A 14,350-nucleotide genomic window follows, 5' to 3' on the forward strand; every position below is an offset into this window, starting at 1 on the left:
TGGAAGGGAAGGAGCACCATTTGACTTTTTCAACTCAGAATTGGCTGGAATTGAGATCAGACGCCATGTTGCATTTGGAGAGCCCCTGATGTGCCCAAACAGTGGAAACCCCCAATTATAACTCCAACCCTAACCCCAAAACACCCCTAGCCCTAACCCTAGCCCTAACCCTAGCCCTAACCCTAAGGCTGTGTGCACACGCTGCGGATTTTGCTGCGGTTCCGCAGCGGTTTTGGCTGCTGCGGACCTGCAGCAGTTTCTGCTGCGGACCTGCAGCAGTTTCTGCTGCGGTGTACAGTACCATGATTCCCTATGGGAATCAAAAACCGCAGTGCAGACGGTGCGGAATTTTCCGCGCGGATTATCTGCGGTTTTCAATCCGCAGAAAGAATTGACATGGCAAACCGCAGGAGAATCCGCAGAAAGAATTGACATCTCCTCTATTGAGGAGATGAAAAACCGCAGGACAAAACCGCAGAGCAATCCGCAGGTAAAACCGCAGGTCTTTTGACCTGCGGTTTCACCTGCGGATTTTACAAAATCCGCGCGGATGAATCCGCACCTAATCCGCAGCGTGTGCACACAGCCTTACCCTAACGGGAAAATGGAGATAAATACTTTTTTTTTAGTTTTATTATTTTTCCCTAACTAAGGGGGTGATAACGGGGGGTTTGACTTACTATTTATGGCGGTTTTTATGTTTGGCGTCTGTCACACGCTAAAAGACGCTTTTTATTGTAAAATAGTTTTTGCATCACCACATTTTGAGAGCTATAATTTTTCCGTATTTTGACCCACTGAGTCATGTGAGATCTTATTTTTTGCGGGACGAGTTGACGTTTTTATTGGTACCATTTTCGGGCACGTGACATTTTTTGATCGCTTTTTATTCCTATTTTTGGGACGCAGAATGAACAAAAACAAGCGTTTCATGAATTTCTTTTGGGGGGGTGCGTTTACACCGTTCCGCGTGCGGTAAAATTGATAAAGCGGTTTTATTCTTCGGGTCAGTACGGTTACAGCGATACCTCATTTAGGTCTTTTTTTATGTTTTTGTCGGTTTTATGCAATGAAAACTATTTTATATAAAAAATAATTATTTTTGCATCGCTTTATTCTGTGAGCTATAACTTTTTTATTTTTTCGCTGATGATGCTGTGTGGCGGCTCGTTTTTTGCGGGACAAGATGACGTTTTCAGCGGTACCATGGTTATTTATATCCGTCCTTTTGATCGCGCGTTATTTCACTTTTTGTTCGGCGGTATGATAATAAAGCATTATTTTTTGCTTCGTTTTTTATTTTTATTTTTTAAGGGGTTCGCTAAAAGGGTTAACTAATGGGACAGTTTTATAGAGCGGGTCATTACGGACGCGGCGATACCTAATATGTGTACTTTTATTGTTGTTTTTTTTATTATTTCCAAAAAATGGATTTATTGAGGGAATATTTTTTTTTTTTTTCTAATTTATTTGGCGATTTTTTTAAATGTATTTTTACTTTTTTTTAATTTTTTTTTTACTTTATTACATAGTCCCAGGTGGGACATCACTGTCCTGTGACAGATCGCTGATCTGTCACATCACAGATCACTGTGACAGATCAGCAATCTGTCACAGGCATTGAAGAAGACTTCCTCTTGCCTGCGCTTTGCAGGCACTGAGGAAGCCAGCTTCCTCAGGTCCCCGAAGGCCCCCGTCGCCATCTTGGATTCGGGGGCCTGGAGGATATGAGCCCCCCGCAGCAGCGCTGCACATTGCGCTGCCGTGGGGGGCTCAGGGAAGCACGGAGGGAGCCCCCTCCCTGCCGATGCTTCCCTTTAACTCCCGGTACACCGCGATCATGTTTGATCGCGGTGTGCAAGGGGTTAACGTGTCGGGGGCGGTCCGTGACCGCCCCTGACACATAGTGCCGGGTGTCAGCTGTGATAATCAGCTGACACCCGGCCGCGATCAGCGGCGCTCACCACGTGGGCGCCGCTGATCGCGGTAGACGTACTATCCCGTCCACGGTCATACGGGCCCGTGTACCGTGGACGGGATAGTACGTCGGATGTCAGGAAGGGGTTAAACAATATTTTACCTCACAAAATGTATCCTCTGCGATCTTCTGCTGTAATGTCAGTATTGTCTTTTGCTTCCTCCCCTGCCCAGGAGCTGTGGTATGTTCTGTACACGGTCAGACACAAGGGTGAGAGAGACAGAGCACAGGGGGGAGACAGCTCAAACGAGGCAGCACATGAGGGGAGAACACAGCACAGGAAGGAGAGAGACAGCAGACAAGGGGGATAGCACATGGGGCAGACAGGTCAAAGAAGAGAGCACAGACGGGAGAAGTCGGCACATGGCGAAAGAGAGAGCGGATAGGTGGTTGAGCACATGGGGGGAGAGATTCTCAAAGCTGCAAAGCCTGCCCCCTGACATTACTAGATGGAGGCCAGATGCTATCGCATCGGGAGCGCGGTAGAGTATAAAGCACTCTCCAGGCCGCCATATAGTATAATTCACTCCCCATAGTCTTCCATACAATATAATGCACTAGACATAGCCCTCAATACAGATTAATCCACTCCCCAATAGTACAATACTTCAGATTGCTCGCTGCAGAACGAGGAGAGGTGAGTGCCACATATCTCAGCGCAGCGGGCGCCATGTAGTGACATCATAGCACCAACTGCGAAGAACTTCAGACGCCGAGGAAGAATTAGGAGTGAAGGAAGCATCATTCCAAAATGCCAATACAGTTGATCTTGCTGCCGCCATTGGTGGTAAGTCACTCCTGCCAGTGTATACAGGACTTACATTGGCGAGATCAATGGCAGCCTGTGTGTCATGATGCAGACCTGGTTTTGAGTCCTGTCCTCCCCTTTTTCCAGTCTGGTCATGCCAGGGGTTAACTTTCTCAACCTCAGTCTGGTCTCAGGTTTGCTATTTATCTCCGCTGTGTCCTGCAGAGCATGTCAGTTATAGTTTCTGCCTACGGCGTGTGTAGCTCACCCCGTTTGCCCTGATTTTCCTACTGCTTGCTTACTGAACCTGTGTCTGTTTATCCCCTCTTCCCTTCCCGACTCAGTGTTTCCCTTTCGTGTATTGACTCCCTGGTTTTGACTTGGCTTGGACCGACTAGTTGTTTTGTCTCTTGTCTTTGGCATATCTGCTCCTGACCGGTGGTGACCCATCTGGCTTGTTTGTCACTCTGTGTTTGCTTATTCCTTTTGTACTGCGCTACAGTCTTATATCGACCCGGCTTGTTTGAATATTTTGCTGCCACCTAGTGGTGGCCTCGGCGTTGTATTGCAGGTCTGGCCTTGCTGTGTGCAGTCCTCCCTCCACTCTATTGCCATCTAGTGGAGCTTGCATTTACCTGCATTGCAGTGGGTGACACTATGCACACTTAGCAGTCCATTACAGATAACTCAGTCATTTCTCACTCTTGATGACGCTATTGAGATACTGATGTCATCTAGTGTGAGACATGACTGGGAGTGACCTATGAAGTGTGGTTCTCAAGGTAATGCTAGACAGGTTGGGTTACAGTAGAGCTGGAGTTTTTTTTATAATAAAAGGGTGAATGAGGAAGTGTTTATTGTTTGTATTTCTTAAACTCTCTTTTTATGGCTTTCATGCTTCCATTTATGGAATACTTTGGATTTTGAGGACTATGTTGGAACAGCTCGACTTGATGCTTTGTTTTTTTTAATAATTGGGTGAACGAGGTGAGGGGGAGTGTTTTTTTTAAGTAAACCATTTTTTCTGTGTTATTAATTTTCATTACTGGGCTACTAATAGCTTTGTCTGATAGACGTCTCTCCATTACTGACCCCTGAGCTGGATGCTAGGTGACATTACAAAGTTGACATCAACCCCATAAACTATTATCACGATTGCAATCGCACCAGGGCAATCGGGAAGAGCTGAGGCGACGCGTCAAGATCTAATGAATGCGCCAATTCTGGGACGGCTGCAGGCTGGCATTTTTAGGGTGGGAATGGCCACATAAAAATATGCTGGGAAGGTCCATGGTAATAAGCCCTGAGCTGTCTGTGTTGCCATTGCTAGTTATAAAAATTGGTGGGGGCCCCATGTCATTTTTTTTAGAGTCCCACAATTTTTGATAAACAGCAAAGGCAACGCAGGCAGTTGTGAGCCTTACCAGTCTGATAATATAAGCCCGCAGCGGTCTGCTTTTCCTAAGCTGGTTATGAAAAAGTAGAGGGGACCCCACATCACTTTTTTTTTTAATTATTTATTTAATAGGTGAAATAAGGCTGTAGATAAGCCCCTGATGGCGGTGGCCGCTGCTGATAGGGCTAAAATGGGGTGACAGATTCCCTTATGTGAAGTGCCATACTCCTGCCATTAGCACCAGGCAGACCTATTGACTATATTGGGTTTCCATCAGAGTGTCTGACATTTTACCTGACAGAACAGTTTAGTATTTCTATCTGGATGTGAGAGTGAGGAGCCTCTGAGCTATGAGCACAGCCTTGCGCTGCTGTTACGTTTAGTTGCCGCTGGATTATCTGACTGCTGTCTGTGGAGGCTCCTGCGACATTAGGGAATATCACTGTAGCCATGCATTCACCTTAGACCACCACCAGAGGTCGCACTGGAGACTAGAAGAAACCTCCTCGTCGTTAGTGAACAAACAGCGCCACCTTGTGTCAGGCCTCTATATGACACGCGCTCCCCATATTCACGTTATAGACTACGCAACCATCATCCAGGCCCAAACATGTCAGCGCCCGCAGCGCAAGGCTGCAAAGCATTACCGAAGCTATCGGTGCGGATCCGGCCCCCGGTTCTTCCAGTAGCCTCCAGCACCTTTATCTTTTGGAAGCCATGTCGGTGCAGCTTCTCCGCAGTCGCGATACCGGAGATCCCGGCTCCGATAATCAGCACAGCTGGATCCCGAGGAGCCATTGGTTGCGATTCCATAGATTGGTGCGGGCCCGGGGTGCCACAGAGTGCAGCGAGCGGCAGGAGGACAAGTGGGAGGAGCCCGGCGCTGCTCTGCATGTTTATGGCTTCTTCCTCCTCGGACAGGGCGAGCAAAGTGCGCGGCTCAGTGCAGACGGGTGCGGCTCCGGCGGCTTCTGGACGGAGTCCACACTCTGCGGCCGCCCAGGCTGAAAACCGGCAAAGTCCCAAGTGGCTCCAGCTTGGGCTGTTTTCCTGTGGCGGCCACGTCCTTAACCCCTTCAGCACGGGCCCCATTGCACTTGCTTTGTGGCTGTATATCAGGGAGGGTTGTATGTGTCAGCGGCCGTCCGCCCTGTCACCCACCAGTGTCTGTGGGGAGCGGGACAGCAATGCTGCTGGTGGATTAGGGCTGGCGGGCAATTGGCGCTGTGTGTCCTGCAGAGGAAACATGCTGGCATTTTCCGTGGCTCGGGAAATACCAGTATGGCGGCACAGATCTCATGTCACTGTATTTCCATTTTATTACTTCTGGACAGTAAGGCCGGAGTCACCCTAGAGAGGAATACAGACGAGTGCTATGTGAGAAAAAAATCGTTGTTAACTGTTGATCTATGGGGCAGGTCCCATCACCGTATTTTTTCTCGGCCGTATTATAAGTGTGAGTGAAATTGTAGCATGCTGCGATTTTTGCACCGTAAATCGGCTGAGACTTGCCAATGCAAGTCTATGGGTGGAGAAAAACTCGCACACCACACGGACCATCAGTGCGACGCGAGAAATACGCAACTGTGTCCTTTGAAAAGCTGGCAATTCAGTGCGGTGTACAGTAAAATCACACTGACAGCTTACAATAGAATAGAAATATACACATAGTATAGGTGTATGTATATATGTCAGTGACACACACGTATGCAAGTATAGGTGTATGTACATATGTCAGTGACACACACGTATGCATATATATCTTTATATTTCATAGAGAGATAGCAGAATAGCTGATAATTCATTTGTTGGCTTGTGTAAAATCAATGCAGAACCCGGACAGGATAGGAGACCTGGTTTACATACAGTAAAACCCATGCAGAACAGTTAGTATTAGACACTGACATCTATAAATCTGTTAGTAGTATGTGTATGAAAAATTTGGGGCCTGTATATATTTAATAAAAGAATGTATTCACGGAAAACAACTGGCGTGGGCTCACACAATTTTCTGTGCCAGAGAGGGAAAACCCGTGACTGATGGCAGATATTAATAGCCTAGAAAGGGATCTTGGTTATTGGCCTCCCCCTGGCTAAAAACATCTGCCCCCAGCCACCCCACAAAAGGCACATCTGTAAGATGCACCAATTCCAGCACTTTACCTCTCTCTTCCCACTGCCCTGTAGAGGGTGGCATATAGGGTAATAGGGGATTAATGTCACCTTTGTATTGTAAGGTAACATTAAGCCTGGCTCACAATGTTAGGCGTCAGGTTCCTGCCTCTGCACAAGAGGAATCCCAAGCCTTGCCTTTCGCGGTCTCCCATTCAGTCCCAGAAGAGGTTGCTCAGCAAAGACAGTCTCCAGAGCTGCTTGCTTCTGACCACTGCAGGCTGCTATAGCTGACCCTGAAATGGCAGCAGCAACTGGCCTGATCAAGACACCGGGAACGAAGTCCTTCTTTCGGGCTACTGAGCATGACCGCGGGTCGTCCTCTCATTGGAGGGCGGAGGTCACATGCTCAGGTCCTGTCTCAGCTCGGATTGAACCGTCTGGAAGGTTCCGGAAGGATGCTGCTATAAAAGGTTTGCATGGCTACTCGGCCATGCGCTAGTATAGACAGTAATTGGTAGTGATGTGTGCTTGTGAACCGCTGAATGACTCATTGTGAAACCCCTTCCCTTTGATAGGCATTTTAGTAGGGTTTAGAGTTCAGAGTCAGCGCCGAGTTGTGGCACTGTCTAGCACCGCAGTGCTCCCAGCTCCTCACACATGCTAGCGCCAGAGTGCGCCACTCTAAGGCACTACGCTACCACAGATACTGCAGCATCCGTTAGAGCGGCGCCGCGCGCGTCCTATGCGCTTTCCAGTCCTGAGCTTAAGCTGGTTAGTGGCGTCCGCCAGAGCTGTGCTGTACATACATAGGGTGCAGCTGAACGTGGCTTACTGCACTGTGACTTATAGAATGCTGTGCCCTGTTAGAAGTATCTGTACAGGCATCGCTGTTGCAGTGCTGAGCGCTAGAGGGACTCTGCAGCAAGGACACAGGGTTAGAGTCCTGTGTCTTAGCACTAACGCTCTCCTGCTGAGTCCTGTGAGGATGCGTCCTGCGAACCTATCTTTAACATTGGGTACGCAGGGACATGCGTTGTATGCGGCTCTGGCACTTGTTCCAGCGGCTCTGTGAGGTAACAGTTCGCTTCTGTACACACCGGGTCAGCGGTTAACCCGCCGGTGTTTAGTGCTGCGCCATTACTGAGCAGCAGTTTTCCGTCTCTGCACGGTGGACCCCGGGTTGCGATCGCACTTCCTTATATTTTACATTTAGTGCAATCCGCAACCCTAACACACATTAGGCCGGGGTCACACTTGCATTTGGCTGGTCTGCGGAGGGCTGTGTACTTCTTCCCTTAAGCTCCGCCTACTTCCGCATGCATCCTGCGTACTTATCTTTAACATTGGGTACGCAGGGCTATGCGTTGTTTGTGGATGTGTCTGCATGCGTCGTTTTGACGTGCCCGCTGAACACACAAAAATGCAACATGTTGCATTTGGCGGGCACATCAAAACGACACGGATGTTAAAGATAGGTTCGCAGGACGCATGCGGAAGTAGACGGAGCTTAAGGAAAGATGTACGCAGACCAGCCAAACGCAAGTGTGAATCTGGCCATAGTAATGGAGAGGTGTCAATAAGACACCTATCCATTACTAATCCTAAAGTTTGTAATGGGTTAAATAAACACACACACATGCAGAATAAAGTATTTTAATGAAATGAAAGAACACACAGTCTTGCCATCTTTATTGTTCTGCTAATCCAAACGACGCCCTCGATCTGTAATAAATGAAAAATAAAAAAACAGCAATATACCATACCTGTCTGGCGTTCAGTCCCACACCGTAATCCCTATCTAGGGGATATATACAGTAGGTTACAATCGGGAGAGGTGCTAATGCGAACGCCCAATCTGTAAACCACTGATGAATGAAGCAAGCGCCAGTAGCGTTTCATTCAGTGACAAGCGCTGACGTCACTGAGCTTGCGCTGCCTAACAGCCTGACCCGCGGTGAACTCGAGCGTGGGAAAATGCCTGTCCATTTTCCCACATTGCAGAGTTCAGCGCGGGTCAGGCTGTGAGGCCGCACAGCATCAGTGACGTCAGCGCTAGTCACTGAAGCAAGCGCCGGCAGCTTTTCATTCATTCATCAGTGGTTTACAGCTGGGGTGGTCGCATTAGCACTGGTCCCTGTTCTTAACTGTATATTCCCTAGATATGGATTACGGCATGGCAATGGCAGCACTTTATAACCATTTTTAAAATGTGTTCAAACTTGTAACTTTATTCTTCCATTAGTTATTTACATTAAAAGCAAGCACACCATTGTTTTTCTCGTGAAATTCTCAGGCTGTGTGCACACGTTGTGGATTTTTAGCGTTTACGCAGCGTTTTCGCGGTGAAAAAATGCAGCAAAAAAGCCAAAAATCTGTAACTCATTGTAGTCAATAGCATTCCGCACATGCTGTGCTAATGCGTATTTTTCCGCGGCGGAATCGCATCGCTGAAAAATACGCAGAATGGTCATTCTTTTTGCGGAATCGCGGCAATTCCGCACACATAGGAATGCATTGTTCCACTTACTTTCCGCATGTGGCTATGCCCACCATGCGGAAAATGTGCGGATGGTACAAAAGGGTCTGGAGGAGAGGAGATTCTCCTCCAGGCCCTGGGTTCCATATCCCTGTTAAAAAAAAAAAAAAGAATTAAAATAAAAAATCATCATTCTCACCTTCCGGCGTCCCCTGCTGCGTTCCTGCCTGTCAGCCACGCTCCTGGCATCTTCTTTTCCCAGTGATGCCTTGCGAAAATGATCTGTGATGACGCAGCGGTCTCGCGAGATGCTACGTCATCTGGGGTCATTGTCACAAGGCATCGCTGAGGCCTGGGAACGCTGCGGGGGACGCCGAAAAGTGAGAATGACAATTTTTTTTTGTTATTTTTAACATATCTTTTACTACAGATGCTGCATAGGCAGCCTCAATAGTAAAAAGTTGGTCACACTCGTCAAGCAATCAGTTTTCCAAGCGATGCTACAGATTGCTTGGAAAACGCTAGTATTCTGCAAGCTAAAAACACCTGCAAAATGTTAGTTTTTCGCGGGAATTACACGGTAATTACGCATGCGGATTTCTCACGTATTTCCCGCGGCAGGGAGTTGCAGAATTGCCGCGAAAAATCCGCACGTGTGCACATAGCCTCAATAAGTTTGATGTGTCACATGACTATTTTTTTCTATGGGAACAAAGTTGGATCCAAAATGTCCGACTTCAAAATGGCCACCATGGTCACCCCTAGTGATGAGTGAGTATACTCGTTGCTCGGGTTTTCCTGAGCATGCTTGGCTGTCCTCCGAGTATTTTGGCGTGCTCGGAGATTTAGTTTTCGTCGTCTCAGCTGTATGATTTGCGACTTGCAAACAAGCTGAATACATGTGTGGAATGCCTGTTTGTTAGGGAATTCTCACATGTATTCAGGCAGTCTACAAGTCGCAAATCATGCAGCTAACAAACAGGCATTCCACACATGTATTCAGCTTGTCTGCAAGTCGCAAATCATACAGCTGAGATGACGAAAACTAAATCTCTGAGCACGCCAAAATACTCGGAGGAAAACCCAAGCAATGAGAATACTCGCTCATCACTAGTCACCACCCATCTTTAAAAGTTTCCCCCCTCCCATAAACTAATGTGCCACAAAACGGGAAGTTGATATCACCAACCATTCCCATTTTATTTAGGTGTAGTCATATAAATGGCCCACCCTGTGTATATATATATATATATATATATATATATATTGTGAGGTAGCGCTGTTATGTAAGTAGGGGATTCTCGCTTGGCAGCCACAAAAATCACATCCGGCACCAGGATTTTCATATACCATCACAGTCCATATGGTTTATTGTTCAGCATAAACCAGCGTACTCAACATACAAGTCATATCAGTATAGCGTCTATTGGATAGGCTAATCAGCCTCCGCGTTATCTCACCCGTCAGGGTGTCTTATGCGGCTTCATCATCGCATACGTTATTTCCCTCCAGGGAGCTCTCAGGCACACATCGCCATTGCTCACACACAGCCGCTCCACAGGCTGTTAGTGAGGAGATCCTTCTCCTCACGGGACCTTCCAAACTGGACCAATCAGGTCCCAGCATTCACTACATGTGACCTACCCTAGACACATTATATGGTCTATAGCCACGCCCACCGGGTCACATGACTATGACCTCATCACAGGTCCTTCACACACACTCATAGCCTTTTAATACAGGCATTTTCAGACACACCCCTGGGTGGGTTTGTAGGTAACCAGAACCCGCCCATCTCTCTAGTTACCTGAAGACTTCTCCCTTATACTTAGAAACAACACCTCAGCAAGGATATTGCTGATCACACATACACAAGTCTCCATCTCAAAGCCACCCACTTTGAGATACATAACTGTTATGAATGAGTCACCGTAGGAGGCAAAAACAGAAATACTAGCTAAGTCCAGAAAACCAGAGAAGTTGGCAGCTATCGGATTGCAGACCCCTGAACCTTACAACAACAACTAGCAGTAGCCATGGGGGGTTCCTACGGTGCCCTAGACCTCTCGATCACAGCCAGAGAACTACATAGCCTAAAGACAGAAAGGGAAATCTAAACTCCCCCAGAGCAGACCCCAAAGCAATAGGCAGCCCCCAACATATAATGACGGTGAAGCAAGATGAAAAAACACTCACACAGATAGAAAGATAGGCTGAGCAAATGATGGGGCCCAAGCTAACTAAATAGGACAGAATAGAAAAGCTGCTGTCTGCAATCCGCCAAAACCCTCTCAAAAACAAGAGCCAACAGACTGATAGGGAAAAAAGCCCTGAAGATGCTAGGCTTCAAAAAGACTATATCAGTACTCAGGTATTATCTGAAGACAGAGCAAAAAGGAATTCAGCTCACCCAGCAGGGAAAGGCAGAAATCCAGAAAAACAAGGCAAAACAAAACCAAAACACAAATGCAAAAAGAAGAGCAGAAAACTTAGCTTTTGAGGAGCAGGAATCAGACTGGTCTCCTAGAATCCCTCAGAGAAATCACCCGCAAGGCAGAAGGGCGTCGGCTGCCTTATATCCAGTCAGAAATTCCAGTCACCCAGTCATCTTCATTCTGCTCAGGTGCTTTGTAATCAGCCTCACTACCTTCCTTCACCAGAAGAGGGAGTTCATCAGACCTCAATGGTTAAGGGGAAAATGAACTGACAACAGTACCTCCCCCTTGAGGAGGGGTCACCGAACCCTCATCCACGCCACCAGGGCGATCAGGGTGAGCCCGATGAAAGGCACGCACCAATCTTTTGGCATGAATATGAGAGGCAGAGACCCAGGAATTATCCTCCTGACTATAACCCTTCCACTTAACCAAATACTGGAGTATCCGTCTAGCCAAACGGGAATCCAGTATCTTCTCTACCTCATATTCCATGTTACCTTCAACTAATACAGGGTCCGGAGGTGCCACCCCAGGAACAACTGGTTCAACAACCCTCTTCAACAAGGACTTATGAAACACTATGAATTTTAAATGTGACAGGAAGAGCCAAACGAAAAGAGACCGGATTAATAATCTCCAAAATCTTGTAAGGTCCAATAAATCTAGGCTTAAACTTAGGAGAAGCCACCTTCATAGCGATATTTTTTGATGATAACCAAACCATATCACCAACCTTAAACTGGGGACCAAACTGAACTCCTCTGTCAGATACAATGTTCTCAGGAATCCCGTGCAAGCGAACCACCTGTTGCAAAAACAGGAGCACCAACTCAGAGGAAGATGGCAACTTAGGGAGTGGTACAAGATGAACCATCTTAGAGAACCTATCACAAATCACCCAAATAACAGTCATTCTCTGAGAGACAGGCATATCAGAGATGAAATCCATTGAAATATGGGTCCATGGCCTCCTGGGGACCGGCAAAGGCATCAACACCCACTAGAGCGAGAACAAGGTTTAGACCAGGAGCAAGTCCCACAGGACTGCACAAAATTCCTGACATCACGAGACAAGGCGGGCCACCAAAAAGACCGACTCACCAGATTTCTAGTACCAAAAATACCTGGATGACCAGCCAATGCAGAGCAATGAACTTCAGACATCACTCTCTTCTTCCACTGGTCAGGAACATACAACTTTCCACTGGGACAACGCTCAGGTTTGTCTTCCTGGAACTCTTCCAGAGCACGTCTCAAATCGGGCGAGACGGCAGAAAGAACTACCCCTTCGCCTAAGATGGTAGCAGGCTTGATCACCACAGGGGAATCAGCAAAGAAGCTCCTAGAGAGGGCATCTGCCTTGACATTCTTAGTGCCAGGAAGAAAAGAGACCACAAAATCAAAACGTGTAAAAAACAAGGCCCACCTAGCCTGTCTAGGGTTCAAGCGTTTGGCCGACTCCAGGTAAATCAAATTCTTGTGGTCAGTGAGGACCACGACTTGATGTCTAGCTCCCTCCAACCAATGTCTCCACTCCTCAAATGCCCATTTCATGGCTAACATTTCCTGATTCCCCACATCATAGTTACGTTCAGATGGAGAGAACTTTTGGGAAAAGAAAGCACAGGGATTCATTTTAGATGTTACAGGATCCTTTTGGGACAAAATAGCTCCTGCACCAATCTCATAAGCGTCCACCTCTACCTGGAACGGGAGTGAGACATCAGGTTGCCGCAAAACCGGGGCAGAAGTGAATCTTCGCTTCAGCTCCTGAAAGGAAGAAACAGCCTCCGGAGACCAATTCAACACATCAGCACCCTTCTTAGTCAGATCAGTCAATGGCTTGGCAATACTAGAAAATTTTGCTATAAATTTCCGATAAAAATTAGCAAAACCCAAAAACTTCTGGAGGGCCTTCAAAGAAGTGGGCTGAACCCAATCGTAAATGGCCTGTACCTTGGCCTGGTCCATTTCAATAGTTGACGGAGACAAAATGAATCCCAAAAAGGCATTTCGATCCTTTGACATACAGGGAATTCTCCCTCAAGATCCGGAACACAGTCCGAACATATTCCACATGAGAATCCCAATCCTTGGAGAAGATCAAAATATCATCCAGATAGATAATCAAAAATCTATCCACAAAGTCTCGGAAAATGTCGTTCATGAAGCACTGGAAGACAGAAGGGGCATTAGTGAGCCCAAAAGGCATCACCGGGTACTCAAAATGTCCCTCCGGAGTATTAAACGCCGTCTTCCATTCATCCCCATGCTTAATGCGAATAAGATTATACGCCCCCCTGAGGTCAAGCTTGGTAAACCAGCAAGCACTGGTCATGATCCCAGTGCAGGTTTTTGAGCTGCACACCGGGGGTTAATGTCTGGAGCTCTGTGCAGGTTTTGACCTGCACACTTGGGGTTAATGATTGTGGCCTCTTTCTGGTTCTGGGAGAGCTTCATAAACCTCTGGGTAGCTTCAATCCCTGCCAGTTATACTTTTGCCTTTGGCCTAGTGTGCTGACCCCCGTGTGCTTGTTTGTTGCTATAGCTTGTTTATATGGTTCTGACCCGATTCTGTTTCCCGTTGTGAGTTTGCCTGTTGATTTTGTACTGCGTTATTATCTGTGTATGACTCATTGCCTGTGACCTGACTACTCTCTGCTCGCTCCTCTTGTACCTTGCAGCTATCTGTGTATGACTCATTGGCTACGTCCTGACTATTCTCCCTGTCTATGCCCCTTGGTAACTTTGTCTCGCAGTTACTCTGCTAGGAATTGTCTTGCAGCTCCTAGCTCTGTGGAGTTTAGGCCACGCCTCTAGCAGTCACGTGCTTCAGGCCCTGCTGCTCTGAAGTACGCATCTATTCGGTTGCTGCCCGCTCCACAGGTATCTCTGAGCACAGTTCGCTTTACTCAGGGCACGCGCACTGGCTCAGTGAGCAAGTTCAGTGCGGTGTCTCTGACAGCACCTTTAACTCTGGAGAATAGATCCGAAATCAGGGGTAACGGATACTGATATTTAATAGTAATTTTGTTGAGGGCACGATAATCAATACAAGGAATGAACCATCCTTTTTGGCCACGAAAAAAAAAACGGCACCTAAGGGTGAAGAGGATGGTCTAATATGACCCTTCTCCAATGCCTCCTTAATATAGGATCGCATAGCCTCGTGCTTGGGTACAGACAAATTGAAGAGCTG

At 47.3% G+C, this 14,350-nt stretch overlaps 1 protein-coding gene across 2 annotated transcripts in view; it reads right to left on the bottom strand.

Annotated features, from left to right (window-relative positions):
• The window catches only part of PAOX (polyamine oxidase), a 146,188-nt gene extending 140,859 nt beyond the window's left edge, over nucleotides 1-5,329 (bottom strand). Inside the window, exon 1 of one of the 2 annotated variants that reach the window (XM_073560696.1) lies at nucleotides 4,770-5,329. In XM_073560696.1, coding sequence (XP_073416797.1) covers nucleotides 4,770-5,214 — 445 coding nt within the window. In that variant the 5' untranslated portion in view covers nucleotides 5,215-5,329. The remainder of the gene's footprint in view (nucleotides 1-4,769) is intronic. The other variant, XM_073560697.1, reaches the window with a different exon arrangement.
• Nucleotides 5,330-14,350: the final 9,021 nt, after the last annotated feature.

This window comes from Dendrobates tinctorius, unplaced genomic scaffold (genome assembly GCF_039654945.1).
Source record: "Dendrobates tinctorius isolate UK_male_01 unplaced genomic scaffold, ASM3965494v1 ptg000302l, whole genome shotgun sequence".
Classification (NCBI taxonomy): domain Eukaryota; kingdom Metazoa; phylum Chordata; class Amphibia; order Anura; family Dendrobatidae; genus Dendrobates; species Dendrobates tinctorius.